The sequence below is a fragment of the Triplophysa dalaica genome, chromosome 3, assembly GCF_015846415.1.
Source record: "Triplophysa dalaica isolate WHDGS20190420 chromosome 3, ASM1584641v1, whole genome shotgun sequence".
Classification (NCBI taxonomy): Eukaryota; Metazoa; Chordata; class Actinopteri; order Cypriniformes; family Nemacheilidae; genus Triplophysa; species Triplophysa dalaica.
Genome location: NC_079544.1, coordinates 12,690,595 through 12,718,544, shown reverse-complemented (window position 1 = coordinate 12,718,544; position 27,950 = coordinate 12,690,595). Strand labels below are relative to the sequence as shown.

The following is a 27,950-nucleotide window of genomic DNA, read 5'->3' as shown; positions in this document are numbered from 1 at the left end:
CACTTTTCATGTTCTGTCCAGTTGGTCATATGATATAAATGGTAAAGTCAATAAAAATGCAGGAATATATATATAAACACTATCAACTTTATTTAAAAGATATGGTCACAAAACATTTAGGCAACATCATAAAATAAATATACATCTGAAAAATGAATTTGCAAATATCAAAAAAAAAAAATCATGATCTATTAAATAAAAACAAATGAAAACCATCGTTCAAATATTACACATGCACACAGTGCAAATTAAAATTGGAGCTTGATGTCGCCTCACCAAGGAGCATTCTCCTTATTGCGCTGTCCAACAAACTCATCCATTGAGGACTGTAGAAAGAGAAGAGAATAACAATGAGACAAATAATAGGGTGAAAATTGAACCAAATTCTTTATCATCAAAAGTTGTCATAAAAACATGTTTTTTTTAAGAACATTAGGGAGGAGCACATGCAAATCATCACACAGCTGTAATGTAGTAACCAAACTAGCACCCATTTAATTATTTGGTAAGGCAAACTCGTGAACCAGTAATTGGAGCTTTCCTTTCAGAATGTTTATAACTAGTCTGATCTAAAACAGCATGTGTCTCAGGAAAATAATTAATATAACGTCGGTAGTGACCTGCATAAGAAGCCTTTCCTTTCTCAGTTTTTTATAAAAGAGCAGCACGTCCTGGTTGGCCTGCACCACTCGTGGATCAAAGTCCATCACACGCAAGCCTTCCAGACTCCGAGCACGGGACAGAGCGACATATGCCTGGCCGCTCTCAAAGACACGGGCCAGAGAAATCTCCACACAATCCAAAGTCATACCCTAAACAAAGAAAAAGATTATGCCACTCAAAAAAAATAAAACATTACTGCACTGCAGGGATTTATGAGAACGATATCAAGGTGATGAGTTGATTTAAGAAGCCCTTTTAATCAGCTCCTCTACACAAATGAAGAAAATGAAACTGACATTTAGCCTCAAACAGCTCAGAAGCATAATTAGTCTGACACTTTTGCAGATAACAGAGATATTCTGACAATCCTAATTGGCTGATGGCACCACGAGAACACAAAACCTTTACTAGCAAATGTCAGAAGCTGCGACAAAACATTTTAAAGAACCCTCAAAAGACAAGTTAAAGGTATACTTCACCCAAAAAGGAAAATTCTGTTATCATTTACTCACCCTCGAGTTGTTCCAAATCTGTATACATTTCTTTGTTCTAATGAGCACAGAGAAATATATTTGGATGAATGCTTAGAACCAGACAGATTTCCTCCCCATTGCTGTCCTACATTCTTTAAAATGTCGTCTTGTGTTCAACAAAACAAAAAAAATGATAAAGTAATTTTTCCCACTATGGGAGTTAATGGGGGCAAAATCTGCCTGGTTATAAGCATTCTTCCAAATCATTTTTTTTCTGTGTTCATCAGAACAAAGAAAGGTATACAGATTTGGAACTGGAAGGCGAGTAAATGATAGGGCTGTGCAAAAATATCAATACATCCCAAAAAGAAATGTTGAAAGTGTACCAATATTTCTACTATACAGATTTATTTATACTATAATTTTATTAAAATCAAGTCATAGACAAATGGCCAAAAGTAAGTGGAAGCGAGCATGGCGAAAAATATAAGAACGCTTCGAGCTCTCAGAGCTGCTGTGTGGGCGTGGTTTGGTTTTAAATATAATTCATGGATTAATACATTTTATAAAATAAATGCTGTTTGTAAGTTTCGCAAGTCATGACCCACTATGTCACTTGGCTACTGCAGTGCATTAGACAAAACGTTTACTCCAAAAAGTAAGAGCGATATTTATTGTGCTCTCACGGATGTGACACCAGCCCATTTACAGCATGGATGAACCAGGGATTTTATACTGCCCATGTTCATCGCTTCAACTGTAATGAACCACAACAGCCAAGTTATTTGCGTGACCCACCTTATTCTCCAGAGGTTTGGGAACCCAAACCTCTGATCTAAAGGTCCATGCATTGCACATCATGGCCACTCTGTAGAGGTAAGGGATGTTTTTACACTTCTTACAGAAAAACCCAGGTGGCGCACAGCATTTTGTAGTTCTAGCTCAACTTTTAACATTTTCTATTTTAAGTATTGCAATATATCGCAAATGTGTATCGTATCAAAACACATAGCAATATGGTGTATCACGACCCATCTATCGTGATATGCATCGAACCGTCATGCACTTGCTCAACTCAACTTTATTTATATAGCGCTTTTTACAATTTTCATTGTTACAAAGGAGCTGTACATGAGACACATTGAATACAAGAAAAACAACTAAAGGCATATACTTGTAAAAACAAGAAAAAGGTGAAAACAACAAGAGACAGACATACAAATGCTCCACACACACACACAATATACATACATACTTACACACACTGACATAGACGCACACACGCACAGTGAAAGCACACATTTGGGATAAAGGAGAGAGAACCACAGGTCAAATATTAAACGGACTATAAATTCTTATATGCAATATTAATTATGTTTAACTTCTAAATTCTAAAGAAGCCCCCCCGGCCAAGCAAATAGTGCAAAACAATATGCAAACTGTGGCGAGGAACCCAAAACTCCAATCGAGAAAAAAACCCTCAGGAGAACCCAGGCCCAACCAGGGGATTCCACTTACCAATACACATTTTTAGGTGAAGTATCCCCTCCATAAAAAAGATTAAACTTATCAGATGCATTAAAATTTTTGAATGGCCATCAATTGAGAAACACTGCCCGGTGCAGATATAGAATCTATGTACCAGCAGTGGCTAACCTCACCATGGTTACCACACAAACCTTGTTCCCCTGGGAAAACACTGCAAGTTGATCAATGCAGAAGCCACACAGTCCAAACACATGGGTGAGCACGGGGTTAATGCTAAAGTTAATGAGTCAAAAAACAGGGCACAATGATGCAAACTATCCGTTTTTAAAGACACATGAACGCACAAAGTCATTTGCTGTAACACTGCTTTCACAAAACATTAAATTGCAGCTGCTGAGAGGAATATTATTTTCATTTCCCCCGAGAACCACAATGGGTGACCAAGATGGAAGGCCAACAGAATAATTCTAAAATGTGATATAGTTTTAAGCATGCAGGTTTGAATCAGAGGCTTACTAACCAAGCATCTGCAGAAACTGATGCTAAATGACTCCAGATGGGATGATTGTGTAGGGCTCACCTGACTCTTGTGGATTGAAATGGCCCAGGCTAGTTTAAGCGGCAGCTGTTGTCGGCTCAAGTACAGACCCCCCGATGCTTTAAAAATCCAGCGCTCTCTCTTCATTACCTCGGAAGCCCCGCAAAGGAATTTCACTCGTGGGAGACCTGAGGGAGGGACGATCATGAGCAGGAATATGTCACTTGTTCTCACATCATGTAGCATGTTTAAAGGTGCAGTGTGTCATTTTTTGGAGGATCTCTTGACAGAAATCCAATATGATATACATAACTATGTCTTTAGAGGTGTATAAAGACATTACATAAATGAAGCATTATGTTTTTATTACACCAGAATGAGCTATTTCTCGTGAATTAATTATTTACATACACCATAGATCCCCTTGCATGGAATTCACCATGTTGTTTCTACAGTAGCACTAAATGGACAAACAGCTCTACAAAGCACAATTCTTAAATACATTATCTCCTTCAGGAAAAAAGCAGAAACATGTCAACATCTATTATACGTGTCAGCCTCCATAGTGCTTCTAAAGGGGGGGGAACCACACCGTTAGATGCCATAAAATTTAGTAAACTGGACCTTTAAATGCTGTTTTTTTATACCATAATTGCGTTGCACTTTATGGAAATACACTGTCGATTGAAGCTCAAATGTAATCTCGTTGTTTTACAAACAATGACAATAAATTATTCTTTCTATCAAGTTGCACAAGATGGCTCCAGTGAGCTTTTGGGATGCCAGAGCAGAGATACTCTTATTATAGAAATAATTCATATTATCTGAAATGCTTCCAATTGGAGAATTCGTAATGGCTAACAAAACACATTGAAATCTATTTAAAAAAACTAGCATCTGGTCTCCTTTCCTGCGTTCCGCTGAAGCCAGGGCGTTAGCATTAGCAGCTATGCTTTTTCAGCTAATAGTTTATGCTCGAATTGAAGGTGGGCTGGGGGAATCCAGGACCCCCATAAGGCATTAGTGAATCCGGGACCCCTAAGGCATTAGGGACCACCATAAGTAAAAAAAAAACTTAGGGGGTCCCTCAGATATTATTATTCGAGTAAAATTAATAATGACATGCGTGATTAAATTCATGCAATGGATTTGGTAAATTTCGTGAATTAATTATTTACAATCATTTATATGAAATTAGTTTGAGCTAGATGTCATGTCTCTTTAAATTTTAAACGCCCCGCCTCACGTCTAAAGACCGCTAAGCATAGGACTTTGTTGACATGACGAGTAATTGTATAAGGGAGTGCTCGTTGTGTGGTTTCTGTGCTATATAGAATCCATTCAGAATTGTATAAAATTGTATTCCATGCTGCCAAGACCTACGGCCACATACAGTTTCAGGAATAACATCGGCATATAAATGCGGGATTCACTCTTGAAATAGTCATGATTGACATATTGATAACCATAGTTAGTTCCTGAATAAAGAGACTTTTGGACTGAAATGGTTGAATAGTCTGCTGACTCACATACTCACTCATAACAGTCCCTTGCCATCCCCTACTGGATGTAACCATGTAAACTGCACTGAAATCCTTAAAATCCCCACAACATTAACACATTTTGTATAACTAATAATCAAGTTTCTTGAATTTAAACAAGTCTTTTTGAACAAACATTATAATCACAAAATGTAAATCATCCAGTTGTTTTTATGGAAAATAGTAAATACTACATAGGTAAATAATGCTAGAATTATTCTGTTGGACATACAACTGTCTGTCCGCCAAGCCTGCATTGATTTGATACGGTAAAAGAAGCCTGTTCTTTCATGCAAGCCTGTTTTAATAAAGAGTATAACACTGTATGGAAAAAGGAGGATTTTTGGCCCACAAATAAGGGTGTTTTTTATATAAAAAAAGAAATATACAAGCAATATGACAGATCCTATTTAAATCGCTGAGCACTTCATTAAACCAAAACAACCCAATAGCGTTATACGACCGGAAATTAGTCTGCAGACTCTGGCGTCCCAAAAGCTCACCGATGCGATATTGTGCAACTAGCCCATTGAAGTATTTATTGGTTGAGGTTGTATTTGAACTCCATTCCACAAAGGATTAAAAAAAGGTGGGGATCCAATTGCAATAATAATAATGCTAAAAATAATTAAGAACAGTCATACCATTATTTCCCGGCTGGAAGTCAATCACTACGCCTCTTGCTCCATTCACTAGACCTCTTTGGACATCCAGGTTTTTAGTAAGCATGACCTGGGTTTTAAAATACATTATGAGCTTCATTTGACATTAAACTTGAGAGTAAATGTTTGCTAGGGTGGGGTGCCCCTTACCTGAGCTCCCACTTTAAGCTGTAACAAGCGACCCACTGGACTCTGAGAGTCAATAGTCTGAACCAGCATAGGGTCACTGTCCACAGCCTCAAACACTCGCATAGGCCCTGAAACACATACAAGTTAGATCTCGCTTCCTGCTAATTACTTAAATGATAATAGTGCTGGACAACTGATATGTTGTCACTGAAGGATCCAGACGTGCCAGATGGATTTCTAAAAAAAGATTTCCATTTCCCGTGATCTTACTCGACATGTGGCAATCCCCAAACAAGCCCCTTCTACTAGTATTTTTAAGTTGTTTTTCTTTCTAGGACAAACCTGGTAACTGTTTGAGTTTATTCTCATTAGTGAGCTCCACATCATCCTTGTGTGTGCACAGTCTGGTTGCTAGGATACCATCCCTCTCGATGCAGTGATTGGCACTTTTCAGGAGCTGTGCGATTACTTCCTCTGTGACTCTACAGAAGGACAATTCAGTGTTACAGGCATGATCTTGAACCCCAGCAGAAACATTTAAGCGACTTGATATGAAAATAGAATAAACGGAATCAAAATTTGAAGGGACTACAATATCCCAGCTGCTGTTCTAACACACTATAACACTTCTAAATAAACAAAACCACAAACAATCTTAGGTCATGGTCTGAACCACAGGGACTTCTTCCCAAAAAGACTAAAAGCCAATGACTCACTGCAAAGAACAATGAATGTGGCAGTGTTAAAATCTCAGTACCTGCCCACTCTCACAGCCTGGAGGAGAGATATGAAGGTCTTATCGGTTTGTCTGCGCACCTCCATCAGCTCCATATTCATATGGATACATTTTCTCCAGCTTCTAGACTGCGAGTATAATGAAAAATATCTTATGATTCCAAAAAAAAAAAAACAAATTAAATTTAAAACAAAAAACTGATTTTACTTTGGCAGTTTTAACCATACCTGAAAACAAAAATTAGGTTTGTCTTTTCCTTTTGTTACAGGTGGAAGTTGAAGAAAGTCTCCACAAACTATTAGCTGAATCCCTCCAAACGGTTCAGTAGACCTTCTGAGAGATCTACAAACAATGTTACAGAATCAATCCTCTTATAATGCAATCCTGGTATAATGTTTATGAAGAAGTATATGTAAATGTTAATTGATGGCATTGGTATCAAAACACATTTAAATATATGTTTGCCATCTGGTTACCATTCTATCTGGTAATTTCTAGAGTGACAAATGCAGATGTTAATAAATAGGCATAAACGCAGTCACTGAACAGGTTAAAAACATCAGATTCAATTTTCATAACATCCGCAACACAATATACACTGATCATTCTAGTTTTGATTTAGTTTTTTTATCCATGTGGAAAATTGAGTGTGCTGATAGCAAAATCACATACCACGTTCATTAAACTCGTTTCTGACATGTAACATTTCTTACCTGGCTATTGCTTCCAGTTTGTCAAAAAACTCAGCCTCCACCATTGAGATTTCATCAATAATGAGATGTTTACAGGTGGTCCAGTGCGGCAACACTCCAGGACGTTGTGCAAGCTCAAGACACTGTTCAAGAGGAGCAGAGCCAGACCCAATACCTGATAATAAGAGACAGATGAAAATGATTCAAACTCACACCAATCAAAACCTTTCTATGTATTTGAGAAATGTGTTATTACACTTCAAGAAATAGAACAGAAGAAATAGAGTATCAGAAAATAATCCCCCCAATAATTTATCGTCACTGTTTGATCTGGAGTAACAATGTAGTGAACATTATAAAAAAATAACAAATTATATACAATGAGCTATTCTTTGGCATGCATGATACACTATTTGTCTACAGAGAAATGTAAATGAAGTAATTTGATCCCTACAAACCCATTGTGGTCTACATTTTGCAGATGTTTCTATACTTGCAGTATACGTTCTTTCAAGCTATACATCTCATCGGTACATGTGTTCCCTGGGTTTTGAACCCACAACATTTTGCGCTGCTAACGCAATGCTCTATAACTGAGCCACAGATCTAAATTTAAGTTCAGCAAAATTCTAATGTGAAGAGCACTGCATTGAAACTGATGGTCAAATCATCATGCTAAATATTTTCTAACCTGCAAAATTGTGCAGTGTGGTCCCCCCTATGTGACAAGCTGCAACACCAGTACTCGCAGTTGCAAATGTGCTTTTGGGAGGCAGAGAGCCCACAATTCTCTTCAGCAAAAATGACTTTCCAGTTCCTAAGAAAAAAAAATTGACAAAACAATAGATTATCCAAAAATAGCACAACAAAAAAAACTCATGCATTCTTGTCACTATGAGACAAAAAGAAAGTAATCGGTTACCTGCGCTGCCTGTGAAAAACACATTTTTGCCACTCAAAACAGCATTAAGAACTGCAGTTTGTTCTTTGCTTAGCTTCTGTGCCAGAGGCAGAACCAATACAGGCCTTTTATTGGGATGAAGTGCTTTAACCTACAAAAATATTTGAAAGTCTCAAATGCATAATGGTGACATCCATGTTGGGGTACAGAAAACAAACAACTCAATATATAAACTAGTAAAATAGAAATAAAAGCACAAACATACCGGGCTTGTATCACATTCAGGTCTGGGTCTCTTTACTTGTTGCCTTTCACCCAGGATTCTATTGACAGATCTTTCTGAAGGACCTTTGAGCTGGATCAGGGCATTTACTTTACTTCTCAGCTCGTTCGCCTTCTGTACATCTTTCAGCTGGAGAGGACTGATGGTCTCAAATGATCGAGGAAGACTAGCTCGTATTTTAGCTCTATCACTCGTAGGTTTGACGCTTTGGGATGCCTGATGCTTGATGCTGAGCGTCTTCAGGAACATCTTCAAACGATCTGGCGGACAGTCAGAGATCAGAACCTGCGTGTTCTCCGGTACGAATTTAACTGTACATTTACCGTCCTTTGCAAACCGAGTGAAAAGCCGGAATTCACGCAGCATGAAGCTTTGAGGAGCTTTGCCATCGTGGACACGCATAACGATTTCCTGAAACTCGTTGCGGCCCAATACGACGGTGGCTTTGCGTATGTGCTGCCGTTTGAGGGCTTGACCTGCCGGATTCAAGCGTTCCACTGCCACGGTACACTGAAGCTCAGCTGGCTCAATGCAACTCATGTTTTGCCTGAGGAAAACACAGAAAAACCGTAATATCTATTATAAACGTACTTCTCATTCGATTTTGTAACAAATTCATTAGGACCGATTACCATGTGCTTTATTTTAAGATTTAACAAAGGTTTATGGATCGGAGTCTTTCGTACATTGTCAAAAACACGCGAATATGCTCGGACCTCCAGAAAAATGTAAATCCACCATACGTAAAATGATTAATTTCTTGTTTTTATTCAGAAATCTGACTTACCTTTCTAACAGACTTGGAAAGCAGTTCACAGCATCAGCTGTTCATTATGATTCGCACGCCTCGTTTTTCAAATCCTTCCGCTCTGCATTGATTGGTCAAGACTGCCACACCGTTCACCAATTAGATCAAGGGCCTTTAAACAAATAGCCAATAAACGATTAGCTGTGCAAAACGTCATGTTTCCGTATATACGTTTGCGCTACCAATGAAACGACGCCGGCTTTCTTGTTTTTGTCTCGTTGTGTCATGTTCATGCAAAGAAGGGCGAAAGAAAAGTCCACCAAAAATGACATTTAATCGGTTTAATTTAAATTTTTTGTTTATTCGCGTGCCTTACATTTCTGCATATCATTGTAAACGTATAGTTTGTTCATACAGAAATGAAATACGCTACGGGAGTTTTTTCAATAAATAAGAGTGTGGAACTGTTTAATAACGTACCATACATACATATGCACCTTTTTAGACTCTAACAGCACTGTCTTTACTAAAATTAACAATGGTTTAACGAGAGTAACCATAGTTTTTTGCCTTTATTAATAGTTAAATATAATATTGTCTCACCACTATAACCAGAGTTTAACCACGGTATATGTAAAAAGCCATTTATATAGATCATTGAGTAAAACTATGGTATCTCAAATGTTTATCAATCTGTGAAAGAATATTTTACGTTTATAATACTTAAGATATTAATACTTACTATACTAAAATCACGGTACATTTTCCTAAGGCTTGTCAAATTCCCATAAGGACAAATTTTATAAATCAACAAACCATTGATTTACAATCAACATTACCTAATCTGGGTTATCCTAGTAATGACAAATGTTTTCTGTTAACCAGTAAAATGATTCAATGGTTCAATTTTCCAGTATAAAATTTCAGTGATGGGTTGGTTTATTTACCAAAAACAAGCATTGCGTAGGCTGAGACAAAATTCACCCATTGGCAAAACGACAGCTAGGTGAGGTGGGCAGTACCAGAACACAGGCTATAGCTAACAGTACGAACTGCCTTCATCTTGCATTCACTGCCAGCCCTTTGAAGATATAGTGAGGTAGAAGAGTAATAAACGATGCATGAAAGTGAAATAGACTTAAAGATAATTATTTCCCATAAAGACATTGATTACATTGGTCTTCATCTTTCATTCTATTTAATTACATATTATTTGTTCTATGCAAATAGGGTTATCAGTGGAACATCAGAGTCTTGATTGCAAATGCAATTAAGAATTGCATGTCTAATCTTACCTTCCTCTCTCCTCCTGAACAAACAGACTTGCTTCAGTAAACCTTCATGTATATTGTAGGAAGAGGTCTACACAGAGCTTAGATTTTACCCTTATAAATGTCACTTTGATAAAAGAGAAGTGCCAATACACTTTATTATATTACACAGTTGATGTATCTGCTGTGGATATATCCTTAAAGGGATAGTTCACCCAAAAAAATAAAATTCTGCCAGCATTTACTCACCCTCAGGTTATTCCAAACCTGTACAAATTACGTTGTTCTGGTAAACACAAAGGAAGATATCTGGAAGAATGCCAGCAACCAAACAGATTTCGTCCCCTTTACTGTCATAGGGACAAGAAAAAAACTGTAGGAGTTAATGGGGGATGAGATCTGTTTGGTTAGTGACATTCTTGCAGATGTTCAGCATAACAAAGAAATTTATACAGGTTCCAACTGAGGGTTAGTAAATGATGACAGAATTTTCCTTTTTGCTTGAACTATCCCATTAATCTTATTGGGGATCTGTTCTCTACACTCATCTATTCAAATTACCGATTGACCTTCATTACTAAATGGAAGTCTACCAGGTAGATGATTATATTTAACATCCTATTTATTTATTGCATGAAAATTATTGTCAACACTAGGTTGCTATAAAACCAATATTTGTACTCCTCATTCATATTTCATGTAGAAAGAATCTCACATGACCAGCACTTCCTTGTTATATTGAACATTATTTCTTCAAAATGACTGCCATTTATAGAGATTACTTGCACTCCGAACATCTAATAACAGCCTTCAGGTTAAAGGATTTCCCACATATACCTTAAATGATTATATATTATGTTAATGTTAGATTCTCAGCTGTTGGTCCTCATTATTTTGATTGTATACATTTACATCCGAGCCTTCAAAAGCAAATACCAAAAGCCTTTTTAAACTCACTCCTTAATTAAAAAAGTAAATCCTCTTGTATGGTGTCACAGTAAAGGCCAATTTTGAACAGCCACCCAGCAATCATTATCCTTAGTCCTGTTTAGTTCAAATCTAAAGGGTATGAATCCACCTTTTGCTAAATTAAATGAGCGTATGACTCACTCCAGACCTGCGTTCTTGACTCACCTCCCATGCAACAGTTTAATATGAAATAGAGCAGCATTAAAGAAGAAATAAAGCACCTAAACTATAGGGCCGATCTAACATTGGAGAGCTATTGTTGAAATGTAAATGCTTTTTCATTTGTAAGTTAAAGGAGAATTTGTTGCACGTTCTGAAAGCAGTGCACAAGCATTATTTACGTTTATGCATTTGGCAGACGCTTTTATACAAAGCGACTTAAATTGCATTGCAAAATACATTTTGTTTCTGACTGTGTGCAACAGGATTGAACCCAAGACCGTGGCATTGCCAGTGCCATGCTTTAACCACTGAGCCACAGTAAAACTTATAAAATGTTAAAAAATGATTCAGCTGGTGGAAGAACTCATCTCTATGAGGTACTGGTACATACCCCAAAATGTCAAATTTAGTGGTAAGCAAATGCATGTGACGAAAAAATATTTTTCTTTGTGCTCGCATAACTTCCAGTCAACCAAAAACATATAATGAATAATCCACCTCTTATCTATTAAATAGTTTTGCACATAATTATAAATGATATCCTGAACAGCACACCACTGATGTGTAAATATGACTGGGTTGCACATGGTATTCCAAACAGGTCACTGAGGGATCATATTAGTGAATGTCAGTGACTGACAGCCAGTGTTGTGCTCCACAGTACATAGGTCTGTGAAGAAATTAAGTTTATGAAGTTTTTATTCTTTTGCACAGTATAAGGAGTAGGCTCTAATAATGATCAAGAAGGTTTGCCTGGAACATGCATTTATAAGAGATTATAAGCATCCAATGTTTAGAACAATTATACATTGTGTATAAATTTGTATTCAGAATACACAACTTGACATTTGCAGTATGCTAGGGAGCCATCTGCCAACTGTGTGATTTTTTTTGTTTTGTTTACATTTTGTTTTAAAAAAGTGTCCAAATACAGATGTTAACAGATCTGATGTTTGCTACTGCAATCAATATATTTCACCTACACTTTAAATACCTAAAAATTATAGGTATTATATGTAGGAAATTTGTGTTTTATGGGTAACTTAACATCTAAAAATGGTGAAAGGATAGAAAATGTTTAGATTAGAGGCATGAAGATGTATGGTTTGACCGTATCATTATGACAGAGCGGTGGCTTTATGATGTCATGAGCGATCCAGTTCTTTATTATAGATCATTGCAGAAGACACAATTCAAGATGAGCAGATGACAAGCTATTGTTTCTTTTAAAAAAAGGTTGAACATTTGAAAAACGTTATAGCTTTTCATGTATTTGACTGGTCTTTCCATATCTTGTGCAATACTCTTTGCATCTGGACATTTTTGGACCATTTTGACATCTTCCCTTTGACAAAAACATCTTGTGTGTGAGTCTGGTGCTTCTGATAACTTTAGATTACCCGTTCACTCAACAGTGCTCTTAATGTCAAGTGGTTGTACATAGTAGTTCAAAATTAAATAAACTATTGGCTTTGATCATTGAGATGTAACCTTGATGAGACTTAACTGAGAGCTGAGAACAATGTGCCGGATCTTTCATACAAATATACTTGATAGAAACCACTCAGAAGACCAGAAAGTGCATTAAAGCAACTCAAAACCAGACTGCAAACATTCTTCTATTTTAATAGAAATGTCAGGCAAAGGAACATATTCAAAAATATGACTAGTAAGCCATTTGGTTGACTATACCCCCAAAATGTGGTGTTGGGTTTTAAGCAAAACATTGCCTGTTTGAGCAGCCTGACGCAATAACAATGATGTCTTGTTTTCAGAACTGCAAACACGCTTGTGACACACAGCTATAACTTCATGTGTGGTTTTTCATTCAATTCTCCTTGGAAACTTAAGAGACTGTGCCTCTGAGCCCTCTTTAAACATTGCTGTTTAGGATTCTGGACTGCAGTAGCATCTATAAAAGCCTGAGGGTGTGAAGTACTCTCAAGTGTTCACACAGCTCTCAGATTTCTTCACATATTATTTAATAGAGTAGCTATTAGAGTCACTGCATGTATTCTACTAATGGTTCTAACACACTATTAAGTTGTGTGACCAATAATATAGTTCACATAATGTAAAAATAGTTATATGGCACAGCATTTTAATAATAATAGTGACATAACGTACATTATAGTAGGGTTCTTCCAGCTATAAAAGAGAACCCCCCACCACTACACTTAATTCAACATCTCCTTTTCCTGATGAGTTCAATCACGTGCAGTTTAATAAGAAGACATCTATAATGTTATGAACACCAGGACACCATTGCATGCTTATAGAAATATACAGCCGAGGGATAAATTAAGAGACCATTCCAATTTTTAATTTAAGCGCAGTTTCTAGATGTACTTTGGCCATTCCAGTCCAGTGTTTATTGAATTTAAACAAAACCAAACCTTATGTACAATGTACCTCATGTACAAATATTGTTGTTGTATTGTTTAAAAACTGTTGTTTAAACTTGTTTTCTTTGCAATATTTGGGGTCTGAAAGAATTCAAAGCCTATTTACTGTTATTTTGACCTGTTTTTTTTTCAGTTTTAATTTTCTGCAAAATGAATGCAAATAGAAACAATATTTTTATTTGAATTTGGAAAAAAGATGTTAGTAGTTCGAAGATCGAAACAAAAATTATAATTGTACCTATAAATAGTTAACTGCAAATCATTTTGAAATGATCTCTTATGTTTTGTGGTTGTAAAATTTGACTGCATAATTTCAGTTTAAATTATCCATATTGATGAGTTACTCTGGTCTGGAAACATAAGAGAATGCATAAAATTGAGTCCTTGAAACACAATTAGTACAGGTTGTTTTCCGTTACTATTGTATGTGCTGTCACCATCCATTCAGAAGGTAATCTTTACCTTAAATTGTATTGATAATGTCAGCAAAAGATGACTGGCAAGTCATGTCATGATTTGTCATCCGTAAGTGAGACAAAGTCCCGGGTTTCTGTTTTAAATTAGTGATGTACAGACGGCATCATGTTTTTGTGCCTGAAGCAGGCGTGTTTGAAAGAAGACCATTACGTCTCTTTCGGCAGTGTTGTCTGTGGTAATTGGCCTGCTTGCTAATGCGCTGTTGTTTGTGTCCCAATGGAGATGAGGATCTCTAATTAGATATGGACAATGTCAATCTGCAATGCATGTGGTTTCGCTTAGCCTCTGAATCCAAAAGAGCCGCAGTGAAAGAGGGAAAAAATTGCTTAATGTCCTGAGAGGAAATGAATTCTGGCGGCGTCCACGTTCTACTGTCAATAGTAGACAAATAAAACACTGTGGTCTGATAAATCCCCAAGCTTGTGTTTCTTTCTATTTCTAAATGTCACTAGACTGACTGAGCTCAATTGCTAACTTGCTGTGTTCTTTTAAGCAGATGTTCATCGGCTCACTCTTGTAGTCTGCTTTATATGATCATTTCTGTATTCTTTCAGTGGCTGTTTACACCACATTATAGGTCCATTGTCTAGAGTTTTGGAGGATCCATTGACACAAATGCATAATATACATAACTATGTCTTCAGAGGAATATAAAGGTTGATAAAGGCCTAACATAAAGATGCTTTATGTAATAGAATGAGATATTTTCTATTATATTATCTACACATACTGTGGGCCCCCTTACATGGAATTCACCATGTTGGCTCTACAGTAGCCCTAAACGGACTTACAGCCCTACAGAGCGTGCTTTATAAACACGATATCTCCTTCGGCAAAAGAAGCAAAAATTAGATGACATCTTAACCGTGTGTCAGCTCCCGTAGTGCTTCAAAAGGAAGGGGTGGGGGTGAGCCGTTGGTTCCAATTTGTGACCTCACCACTATGAGGCAAAATTGCCTACACTTTAAATGCACAACTAAATCAAAATAACATAAGGGCTCTGCTATTGGGCTATATGTGACCCTGGACAACAAAAACATTTTTGAACCCACCCCCACCTCGGGCACTCGGATCACATATCCATTATGTTAATCCCAGCAGACAGACAACTTCTGAAACTCGCCAAACCGTTTGGAAAAACTCATCACAACTTGGCCACAGGTGGCTACCTCAACACTACAGGACTGCTTTCAGTCCACGGACGTGAACATGTTTAAAGAGGCAGCCACCTACAACAACCACACAGACCTGCAGGAGTACACTGAAACTGTCATCACAAAGTGCATTGATGATGTGACAGTCACCAAGACCATTACCACACGTGCTAACCAGAAGCCGTGGATGACAGCAGAGGTTCGTAGGCTGCTAAAGACCAGAGATGAAACATTCAGATCAGAGATAAAGCAGCCCTCAAAACAGCAAGAGCAAATCTGTCCTTTGGCATCAAAAAAGCAAAACGGTCATATGGTCAAAAAAATTAACAACCACTTCACAGACAGCAGAGATACACAGAGCTTGTGGGAAGCCTTTCAGACCATCACTGACTACAAGCCCCCGCCACAGGCCTTCGACGATGACACATTCCTCCCAGACGCACTCAACCACTTTTATTCACGGTTTGAAATGCAGAATGACACACCTGCACAAAAACTGCCCATACCTCCCAATGACCAGGCGCTCTGTCTGCCTCCAGCCGACATAATGAAGACCCTATCTTGGATTAACCCACGCAAGACGGCGGGTCCTGACAACATACCTGGCCTTGTACTGAGAGACTGTGCTGCACAGCTGACAGATGTCCTAACAGATATCTTCAACACGTCGCTGAGCCAGGCAGTCGTCTCTACATGTTTCAAATCCACAACAATCATACTGGTACCGAAGAAATCTCCTGTGTCCTGTCTAAATGACTACCGTCCCATAGCACTGACTCCAATCTGAAGTGCTTTGAGAGGTTAGTCATGCATAACATCAAAACCAGCTTCCCCAACAAACTCGATCCGCTCCAGTTTGCATACCGTCCAAACGGTACCCTCCTCCCTCCACCTGGCTCTTACCTAACTAGAAAATAAAGACTCCTATGTTAGAATGTTGTTCATTGACTTCAGCAGCTCAGCATTCAACAGAGTTATCCACAACAGCTCATCAACAAACTAAACCTGCTGGGCCTTAACAACTACCTCTGTAAATGGATACTGGACTTTCTTACCAGAAGACCTTAGGCAGTCTGTGTCAGCCACAACACCTCGAGCACTACCACGCTGAGCACCGGTGCCCCACAGGGCTGTGTGATCAGCCCGCTTCTCTTCACACTGCTGACACACGACTGCACTGCTCAGTTCAGCTCCAAACACATTATCAAGTTCGCTGATGACACAACGGTGGTAGGTCTCATCAGCAACAATGTTGAAACGCACTATATAGAGGAAGTGGCACAGCTGGCTGAATGGTGAGACACTAACAAGCTGTACCTCAATGTGGGGAAGACAGAGGAGGTTGTGATGGACTTCAGGAGAAATTCTGTCGACCACCCCCCACTGACCATCGACAGCTTGAATGTGAAAAGAGTCAGCAGCACTAAATTCCTGGGGGTGCACATCACAGAGGATCTCACGTGGACCATCAACACAATGTCTCTCTCCAAGAAGACACAACAGCGCCTGCACTTTCTTCACTGGATGAAAAGAGCAAGTCTCCCTCCGCCCATCCTCACCACTTTCTACAGGGGAACCATTAAGAGCGCGCTGACCAGCTGCATCGCTGTTTGGTATGGGAACTGTAGTGCAGCAGACTGCAAGACCCTACAGTGAACAGTTAACAGAGCTGCAAAGATCATCGGTGATGGACTCCCCTCCATTCGCACCAGACACTTTTCACACAGTACTGTGTTCATAATCCCAAAAATGACTCAAATATTTGTATCTTTACATGCTTATGCAATACAAATAATCATACAATGTTCCCCAGCCAGCTGCTTGTCTTACGATGTTTCTCTTTGCACTTGTACAGTATTTATGTGAAACATTTGTATAGTGTTTTAGTCTATAGGTTGACATTTATATATAGTATATTTATAGTCAATCTGTCACTAGGTTAGTTGTGTATAGGTTTTTATAGTATTTTACTTAAATGTTGTATGTCTGTACTATGTATCACCGTGTTCCTGTGAGGCACAACATTTCATTCCACTGTGTGTCCCCATAGCATGGAATTTTTCTAATTTTATTTTTATATATTAACAGTAGGAAATGTACCAAATAACCCTCACGGAACATGATCTTTACTAAATATCTTAATGATTTTTGGCATAAAAGAAAAATCTATCTTTTGACATAGAACGTTTTTTGGCCAGTGCTACTTATGACTGATTTTGTGCTCCAGGGTCACACATAACAGAGATATATGATAATTAAACTTAAGTCTGCGAACATTCTCTGAATCATTTCATAACTCAATCTTTGGTATAATATATACTATAGCAGTGTTGTTATTTTCTCTTTAATAATGCATAATAGGCATTTAAACACACACACACACACACATATACACACAATTCAAAATATGAGAAACAAAGACCTCTTCTTAGCTACAGTATAAGTAAATTCAGCACTGTGACATGCATCTTTCCGGGTATCTGTTATTATTTATACATCCAGCCAGCCAGCTGAGGAGTCACAAGATGAACAATTCTAATATCTCTCCCAGACCAGGTGCTTATATTACCACAAATTCCATAGAGGACCAATAATGCTACGCGTGGCATGCTCTTAGTCACCCAAGCCAGCTATTATATTCCCAGCTTTAAGTGATTAATGATGTCTCTTCGGTATATTGCTTAGAATTTAAAAGCAAACATCTTTTAAACTGTGCCTGGGAACCAAGAGCTATATTACAACAGAGATATACACTACGGAAGGTAATGATGCTATGCAATATGCATGACAGCCCTGAATACTGATGGTATTCAGTAAATCTGATTCAGTCGAATTTGTTGAGCTTTAGGGAAGGTCAGCATTGTTTCATGTTAACTGGTTACTGGTTGAGTGAGGTGGCTCCAAAGTTCACTCTGTCCATCATATAAAGGACTACAGATGCTGTGTGGGTGAATGAAGCAGAAAACAATCACTTGAACATCATTGCCCTTTCTTCTGCAACTTTCAATTAACAGTTTCTAAAAAGAGCACTGGATCATGTTCAGACCGCTCAGAGTGAGATGCTGCATCACAGCACTTCCATCAGACAATCGATCACAACACATGATCTAGATCCACTGCGTAGAAACATAGGTGTCTTTCAGTCTCCTGTGCAGTGATGACATCACAAATACAGTTATTTTAAACTTGCTGCTTCTTAATGACGACAGCTGGATGGGGGGAGAGAGAGATCGAGCAAGCATGAGAAAGATTGTGGGGGTGAAAGACAGAAAGCGAGGCTTAATGAGCTGCATATGTGGAGAAAGATGACAGGACTCGAGGCAACAGGAGAGAGACTCACTTATGCCCCTCGAGTGAGATACAATGAGCATTCTGTCAGGTCATTAGATCCCTACATCACTTTTACGTCATGGTACAATGTGATCTCTGCATTCCCCTCCCCTGACAATGCACAGCACAGCTTACGCCATACTCTTGCAGACAGCACATCATCAGTTTACAATTAAATTTAGCTGTGAACTTAGATGTTACTATAAGTTTAATATTGTCAGGATTCCTGTCTAGCGAGTGTGTGTTTATCGCTGTGTTAATGTTTTCTTTTGTTGTGAGCACATGGCCTGTTGGACCGGTCAGCCATGTGCTTTCTTGTCATTGTGTTGTGACCCCGCCCTCTTATTACTTTACTAATTATCTCGTTGTTGTTTCACGCTTCTCAGCTGGTTTTGGTCATTTTTTCATCTCTCTCCCCTCCTTTTCCTCATTTCTTATCAGATTTTCTGCCTTTTATATTCCCTGTGTTTCTCTTTTCCTGTGTCTGACCATTTTGATCATTTCTCTCACACTGACTCCCTAGTCTTGTAATTCATTATTAATCTTACCTTTTCTTGTCCCATTTTCGGTCCCTGTGTGTTTACTTTTACTGTTCCCCCAGATTGTTGTCCCATCTGCCTAGCTTGCATCGAGTACCACTTCTGAAGTGTTTGCTGGAGTTCCCTGTGGCCTTTCGAGTTCTTCCGTAACAGTAGCAATTAATTTTTGCTTCCCCCCCAATTGATTCCAGACTCCCTTCCTGAGAGGAGGGTCTGAACAAAGGATGGAATCAGCTGGTCCAGTTTCCCTCACCTCTCTCTTCCCAGTCAACTGTCCTTGCATCCAAGTCATTTGCAGCTTCCACCGAACCGGCTTCCGAGCCAGTGGCTGTGTTCCCTGGGCAGACAGACCCTTAGTCAGCAGCCACTTCTCCTGAGCTGCCCATCGAGTCAGCTGCTGTGTCCTCAGGGCCAGCAAGCCCTCAGTTAACGAGTATCCAAGTCAGTGTCCACGACAGGCTTCCGCGTCAGCGGCTGTTTTCCCAGGTACAGTAGGCACTCTGTCAGCGGCCATTTCCCCCGAGCTGGCCACAGAGTAAGTTTCTGTGTCCCCAGGGCCAGCAAGCCATCAGTCAGCAGCCACTCCCCCCAACCCAGTCTCTAAGCCAGGTCTCCAAGTCAGCTCCACATCAGTCTTCCGCATCAGGGGCTGCGTTCCCAGGGCCAGTCAGCTGCAGCCATCATCGTGGCGGTCACCGAGTCAGCGTTCCCAGAGCTAGAAGGTCAACTGTCGCTTCCTACGAACAGTCTGTCCTCTCAGAACCGCCATCCATATTAGCGCTGGCATTCCCTAGGGCTGGTAGGCCCTCAGCCACCAGCCGTCCGCTCAACCTGACTTTGCCAAGTGGATGATGTCCTCAGGACAACATATTTTGTTAACCTAAGGACAACATTTTTATAAATAATACCTTAACTCACACCAAACCTTAACCCTAACCATAATTTGTCCCCCCTAAAATCAGAGGGAACTGATAAGTGAAAAACAAGGGTCTAGAAGCAACCTTATCCTGGCTGGAAGATAAAATTTTAAATATACTGTAAACTTATTTCTGAAATCTGATTGGTTGATTTAAATGTTGTCCCAGGGTCAAACTGATGTTGTCCTAAGGATATCAACCACTTGGCAAAAACAGCAGAGCCCGGCCGTCCCCTTAGAGCCAGTGCCCAAGCCTGTCATAGTTGTGCCCTAGTCCAAATTTGTCCCCTGAGAACCGGCATTACAGTCTGCAGCTGCATCCCCAGGACTGGTAGGCCCTCAGCTTGCGGTTGCTTCTATAGAACCGGTGCCCAAATCAGTCATAGTTTCCCTGAGGATAGACCCAAGTCAGCTGCTTCTTCCCCCCAACCTACCCATGTCAGTAGTAGCTCTCCTGAGGTTTATACCCCAGTCAGCTTCTTTGTTTGTAGCAGCTTGCCCTGAGTCTATGCCCTAGCCACCTGCTTTCCCCTAGTCTGTCTCCTTGTTAGCTGTAGCCTCCCCTGAGGCCCTGTCCAAGTCATCTATTATTTTTCCTACCTCGGCCTCCCTGTCAACGGCAGCTTCCTTAGAGTTATAACCCTTGCCTACAGCCATCTCTTCTTAGTTAGCCCCTTTGTCAGCAACAGCTCCCCCCACCTCCTTGTCCTTTGCCCACTCCTGGCCACCTAGTCCTTGCCTTGCCCCTTCTGCCTCACCACAAGTTTGTTTCCCTACCAGCCCTTCATCCCAGCTCTGGTCATCTAGTCCCGACCTAGCTTGCATCGTGTACCACATATGAAGTGTTTGTTCGAGTTCCCTGAGGCCTTTCGAGTTCTCCAGTAACTTTTTGGCCCCCCCCCGCAATTGATCTCCCTTCCTGACAAATATAGTGGATAACAGGGCTTCTTGTCACACAGGTTTGTTTCTAAAAGTCAGTTTCAGCATTTCAGAACCTTAACATTTATATCTTTGTTATTAAAACAATGAATTTTTATAACATTGAACACACACTGATTCTCTTCTCCAAAATACCACGACCAGTTGACATCGTAAATGCAATAAATGGACTACTACTATGAAACGAAATATAAACCAACATCTTCGTACAAATATTCTAAAAGCACACTGAATAAAAATGCAACATATGAAATATACTTACTCCAATTACAATACGACAACATTCCCACATCTGACATGTATAAGGTAAAATATCTTCCAGTATAAGTCAACTTTTTGGTTACAATCCTTTAATTTTTGGTCAACAGTTGCTTGACGGAATAGTTTTGATTATTTTACATAACATTACAAACCTTATTCATTATTACTAAGAAGGCTTACTAAAAAGCATTTTTTCTTACACTTATCCTGAAATATAGCCCCTGCAACAACTTTCCAATGTGTCTATCCCCAGCCTACCCATCACTATCCCAAAGGTATAATCCACCATAAAAACAGGTGTAACAAACAGCAAATGCTGAATACAATTAATATTGAAAGGCATAGTTCATCATCAAATCAAAACATCACTTGTATAGAATAGAAATGGCACAATTTATGAACAGAAGGCTCAGTTGGAGTATTAAAGGTCTATCATCATGAAACAAATACATCTAGTCTATTGACCACTAGTCAAATGTGCAAGAGTATTGCAGAGTACCAAACCCAACAACTCACACCCAACACAATGTCTTCAAAAACCAATCGTTCATCCCTCTTCATTTTACAAAGGAAACAGGTGTCATTACTCAGTGTCAGAGGTCACTTTAATTTTAACCCTGTTACTTTGGGTATCATAGCAACTGACGATAGTAACAAAGACATAATTCAGCTAGGCTCAGGTGTTCGCATGATATTTCTATGGCAACAGCTAATCTTGTAATTTGTTAAAACGTGCTTCCATTTATGTCATTGATTTCTATTGACATTCTATTGATTTATTGTGTAATCACTGCTTTCTTTTTTCACTCTCAAGGGAGTCTTCTTTACAAAACAGTAGTAATTGAGATGTTTTACAGTAATAAAAAATTCCCTTGTCCAACACTAAATTAAAAGCCGAAAGCTTTAAGACATTTTAATTATTCTCGACAAATGCTAAAGGCTAAAAAAACCTATCTATTCCATACATAAATGACATGTCCATCCATTAATTTTCCAATTTTTACAAGTGGCTGTATAGCCTTTTACGGACATTTGTTATATATAAGTGTTTGTATTATAAACATATGAAAGCTTCCTATTTGACCTTACACATCTATTTTAAGCTTAATCATTCGGAGATGAGCAAGCTGAAAGACTTATGTGCCAGCATTTGTGTCCATCAGCACCGTTTTTAGACATTCAGGTATCCTAGGTGGTCGCCTAGGGTGCCACCAGCTTGGATGGTGACACAGGCTTCTGTCGGACTCACCCTCCTAGAAGTGTTTACAAGAGCCTAGAGATGAAAAATGCTTAGCATTGGGTAGCTAAGCTCACTGTGCGCTTGTCAATATCACATTTAACTCTGCTGTCCATTCAAAATCCTGGAAGGGTGGGACAAATACCAAACCCACCAACCAGCAATCCTGCTTGCACAACGATATAGGCTCTATTGTTGAGTCCCAATTCACATACTTACACTATGCCCTTAAAGTATGTCCTATTTTTGTTATGCAAAAGCATATACATTTTAGTGCGCCGCAAAACAGTACGCACGCACTGGGACATACTAACATGAAACGGAAGTGGCTGTTGTTTCCTTAACGACACTGTGATTGTAAACAGTCAAGACCATCAAAATACAGCCCTTCTTTGTATTTAAGTATGTATTTATTCATTATTTCTTATGTAATGTTCACTGTATACTTACATTTATTAATTCCGTAAAGTATCACTTTTTAAATTTAATAATGCAGTGTAGCGTCACTTAACTCTGCAAACTCGAGGTGTGTTGTGGGTAATATCAGCCATTTGAGTGTCCATGCACTTCAAATTTTCACCGAAAACAGTAGACCATCCGGGTACTTGCAGAATACTCATTTCAGCATAATATGATTTGGGAGAAACTTATTCTAATTTAGAATACTATTTAGGAAAGATTTGGACTCAGGGCTTTTCAGTCTGTAATGATTGAATTATTGCGTTGATATTTGTCTCAGATTGTGGATATTGAACACAAATAATTGTTACGTGTTTATGTTAGTTTCTGCGGACTTTTACTTCGTACCTCTTGAGTCCCTGTATTGTGTTGTAGTCATTGTAGTTCTTTTGTTAATTGGTTCCCCTGTGATTGTCTCCCTGGGTGTGTATTGTTAGCTCGTTACCCCTGTGTATATATAGCCCCAGTGTTTGAGATCTCATTTGTCAGTCTTTGGTATTCAGTCTCTGGATTACATTGGTTTGTTTTGTACATAACTAGGGATTTTTAAGGCCCTACTTTGGTTCATGGCATGTCCAACAAAAAGTTTGTGTACATAGAAAGTGTAAAAATACTATTTCATAATAGAAGACAGTTATAAGTTTTGGCGGGCAGCCCTAGCAAAACGTAGGCAGGGACTATATGTAGTAATGTAAATCCGCAGCGGTTCCTGAATAGAATAGGACTAGGGACGACTTGTTGTTTGCGTGAACTTTGTTATCGATTCACCTTCAAATTTACAACTTGGCAGACTGCTTACTTTCAAACACGGCAACATTTAACATATAAAAACAGATGTAATTTTCATGATGTCTTCTCTAAATGTTTATATTGCATTTGGATCCACTGCCTTACTTGCCTGGTTTCTCCTCATTACAATAATAAACGGAGATTCTATAGTACTATTGTTTGTTAACATTATCTTAGAAATCAGATCATTTCTAGACATTTTTAGAAGAGAGGCAGAAGAGCGGGCAGGTGCTTCAAAAGGTGTCAATTACTACATAACATAAAGATTTTGAGTGCCAGAAATGTCCGTGCTTACCTGGATAAGGTCATTCATCATCATGTAAAATCAGCATTATGGAAAAAGAAACAAAGAGGGGAAGAAAATGGAAAAATATACAGGTGTGCGACTGAAAATTAAGCTGTTTTCCAGCTGATCACTCCATGGTCAAAAGCACCAGCGCAGAAAACATTCACATACTGACTGAACAAACTACATCCAGGAAGTAATTGAAAAATGACTAGTGATAGGTTGCCAAAATGGCCAGAAACAGCCATGGTGCTCATGGAGCGATTTATGTGATGGTTCATACAATGTACATATGTACAAACACAAGCACACACCCCCTTTCAGCCCATACATGAGAAGGGTATTAAAAAAGTGTCCCTCTGTTTATGACGTGGGCGTGTAGGCGTCTCTGCGCAAAAGGTTATTGTATGATATGAGAAAGCTGAATGAGGTGGACGCCTAGAGTGCTGGGCACTCACCACTGACTCCAGCAGCATAAAGACAGAATCTATTTACAGAGACCAAGACGGCCAGGAACTACAAACGGTGGCATCGTTATTTAACCCCCGAGGGATGATGAATTCTTTCATTACCTCAAATTAGATTTCAACGCCTGGATTCATGGCTGCTATCAGATACCTGTGGTGTATCAAGTGAGCTTTAAAGGAGTCATATGACACGGCTAAAACCGGACGAATATTATCGATATGTTTTAGATGTAATGTAGGTTAAAAACCGCTGTACTTTTCTACATACCGTGCATGTTTGTATCTCCTCTTTACTCCGCCTCTCTGTTACGAGCAGATTTTTTACCATGCTCATTTCTCTGAAAAGCAAGGTGGGCTATGATTGGCCAGTTAACCAGTACATAGTGAATTGTCGAATACTGCAAGCGTGTGACAGAAATGTAACGCATCTCAGAACTTCATGATTCAAAGCAATTGTAGTGACAGGTCCTTCCACCTTACTTGCGTATTCATTTGGGTGGTCTTGTTCAACTCGTACCACAAACTGACGTGGATTAGCGGTGCTGTGGTTACACGAGGCGTTTAAGGAAGGTCTGGGTGAGGATTCGCTTTTAGATAAAATGCACCTTTTGTAACAAAACTTTAATTTCTGCAATTTTATGTGTGTAATACATCCATGGTTAACTTATAAATACCAAAGACACAGAAAAACACGTGTTCGCGCCATGTGACCCCTTCAACAAGGTCCTTTGTTGAAAATTCGTGGCAGCAGTGCTTCTCTGATCAATCAAACATTGGTCCAGAAGTATAGCTTCATATCTTATATAAACTAATGCTGCAGATTCATAACCTGTTCTGGGGCTAAACATTCCCATATGGATTAAGAGATGGATGCCAGATGGATGCAAGCACACCATGATCAATACTCCGATACTGCCTACAGGTTATCTCAGCCCACTGTTTGAGATGGCCTTTAAAAATCTGTCAATGTTATCATTGACTAGATGAGTGACTGTAGACTGAGCATAGGATTTAAGTTCTTAAAGGTCCGATGTTCATTACACATGCAATTTTTTGGAGAATCTAGTATGAGATTAGAATGAGCTATTTCTATCTACTTACACCGTGGGTCCCTTGCATGGAATACGCAAAAATGCTCAATAGAGTGTTGTTTCGTACATACGTTATCTGATTTGGGAAAGAAGTGAAAGTGAAAACATCCTGGTGCTGTTTCAGCCACCTTAGTGCTTCGAAAGGGAGGGGTGTAGTGAGCTAATAGTTGGAATTCAAAACATCATGGCTAGATGCCACTGGACCTTTCAGAGTTGAGTTAATGCTTCAGTGCTGCAAAAACACAGGTTGCAGGTCAAAAAATGTATGACATATAACAACACTGGCCTTGTCTTTGAGTGCCTTCATCAATGGCAGTAATAAAACAAAATCACCCAAGACAAATTAAAATGAGAAAAGCTGGAGCAGACAATAGCACTGTCTAAAAACAGACTTTGATTCTGGGAGGATGTATAACAATGTGTTACAACACTGTATTTTTTGCCAGGTAAAAAGGATGATATATATGTATAAAACACGGCTTTACTCAACATTTTAAAAAAGGTCAAAAAATAAACGTGATCCTCACTGTGAAAACCCAGCTAAAGTCATTTTTTTGTCATTTCCTGTTTTCTATATAAAATCATCCAGCATAACATAAAGGTCATCCTGTGTAAAAATTATCTTGATATATATAATACTGAATGAGTCATGTCAAAGAATGTAATCATACTAATTAGATTATGAGTCTTTAGCCTGAATTTCACAGACTGGGTCACATACACTCTGAAAATGTTGGGTTACCAAACTGTTAGGTTCAGTTAGCATAGCAAATGGTTTATATTAGACCCAACAATACATTAATGCAAGCCAACATTTATAACCTAACGGTTGGGTTTGTCCATTTTTTGACCCTGGGATGAAATAACCCAACATTATGACAAAATTGTGACTAAATGAACCTGCCAACATTAGTCTGTTAACACAATACTCAAAGCACCTGATATTTTTCCTGTTTTCGTAAACAAAAAATCAGTAAATACGAACAATCTGTATAGGTAATTGGTAAATAATTAGTTCGCTTATTAACAATTGAGTCTCTTAATGGCTCAGTTTGTAAAACCCACCGCTAGAGAATGCACATTGAAAATAGAGATATTCGAAACAACAACAACGACGTAGAATGAGGACACTGTGAAGGAGCGTGGAATAATGGGAACTGTGGTCTTCAACTCCACCACTTATAATCAACGAGATATGAATGAGAAATCACGTTTATGGATAAAGAAAATTAATAAAGTTTTATAAATGTTGCGTTTGATGACGTATTTTAGTCAGATGATCCAAAAACGATTACTGCTTGTTCATTAGGCTTAATATATACACGACACTCCTGCTAAATTAAGAAAAAGACATTCAAACAATAAGACTAGCCTTGTTGATCGATTAACGTTTTTTGTCAATTAAGGAATCTTAACAGTTGCTCACCTGTCTAGTAAAAAACACAAGCAAGATCACCGTCTCTGTCTGGTAAAAATGTCTTTGTTGACAGAACCAGCTGCAAACAGTAAAGAATAATATTGTGCTCCATATAACGACTGCGCAAAACAAGATAGTTGCTCAATAGATGCTACAAACTAATACTCAGACATTTGTCCACGAGACTGTGTTGTCATGGTTTCTACAGCAGTAATAGCGTAAACTGAGGATAACACCAGGGAGATGCAAGGTCTTGAGAATGCCTAACAGCTTACACGAATCATGTGAGGCACCTCACCCAATCCTATAACAGCCTCTCGTCTGCCTTCCTGGATTCTGCAATTTTTTGACAAAAGGTTGCAGGCTTTTTATAGTGTCTTGGTTTACGTGGACGCCATTGACAGGTGACCGCCAGACTAAGGCCCTGTGTCACTGGTTAAAATTATAATTTTTTCCGCACGGTTTACAAATAGTTGGAAACATTTGAGATATTATAAGTACTCAAATGAACAAAATATAACACTGGCCTAGTGGCTTTTGATATTACTGCAAAATGTTACAGACTGCATCTTTCAAATAATTTGAAAAACAATCACTAGGAATAATTACATGATTAGAAAATATCACCATAAATGGTGCCTTTGCATTTCACTGATGAAGAATATAATTTGTCTTTTTACTAGATTTCTCATTTATATTCTGTTTCCCTAAATACATTAGAACTATTCAGGCTAGGGAGGCAGAAGAATTCAGGTTATAGGTTATAATATCATCTGGCAAAGCTACGAATCTCACCACAATTGTTATTCCTCATTAAAAAAAATCTATAGACCACACACCTGCGTACATTGATGTTTGGCTCCATTTGCAACATCTCACGTTGGACGTTTCGCCCGTGGCGTCACTACTCACCGCTGACGTCACACT

General features: G+C 38.8%; 1 protein-coding gene across 1 annotated transcript; it reads right to left on the bottom strand.

The window, feature by feature from the left end:
* Positions 1–115: 115 nt before the first annotated feature.
* On the bottom strand, positions 116–27,950 carry pif1 (PIF1 5'-to-3' DNA helicase homolog (S. cerevisiae)). The gene is made up of 14 exons (XM_056743853.1): positions 27,863–27,950; positions 8,894–9,026; positions 8,089–8,653; positions 7,845–7,974; positions 7,614–7,739; positions 6,944–7,097; positions 6,458–6,572; positions 6,252–6,358; positions 5,837–5,976; positions 5,516–5,622; positions 5,348–5,435; positions 3,205–3,350; positions 621–812; positions 116–326 (listed from the first exon to the last, which is right to left on the bottom strand). Exons 3-14 carry the CDS (start codon positions 8,644–8,646, stop codon positions 273–275), a joined length of 1,917 nt encoding a protein of 638 aa, XP_056599831.1. The 5' UTR covers positions 8,647–8,653; positions 8,894–9,026; positions 27,863–27,950; the 3' UTR covers positions 116–272.

Excerpts from the sequence above, each read along its gene's own strand:
- pif1 (XM_056743853.1), bottom strand. The coding sequence starts at position 8,646 with ATGAGTTGCATTGAGCCAGCTGAGCTTCAGTGTACCGTGGCAGTGGAA. Across the intron at positions 5,623-5,836 it reads TAAACTCAAACAGTTACCAG|GGCCTATGCGAGTGTTTGAG; the intron begins GTTTGTCCTAGA and ends TATGTGTTTCAG. Across the intron at positions 3,351-5,347 it reads CTTCCAGCCGGGAAATAATG|GTCTCCCACGAGTGAAATTC; the intron begins GTATGACTGTTC and ends TCCCTCCCTCAG.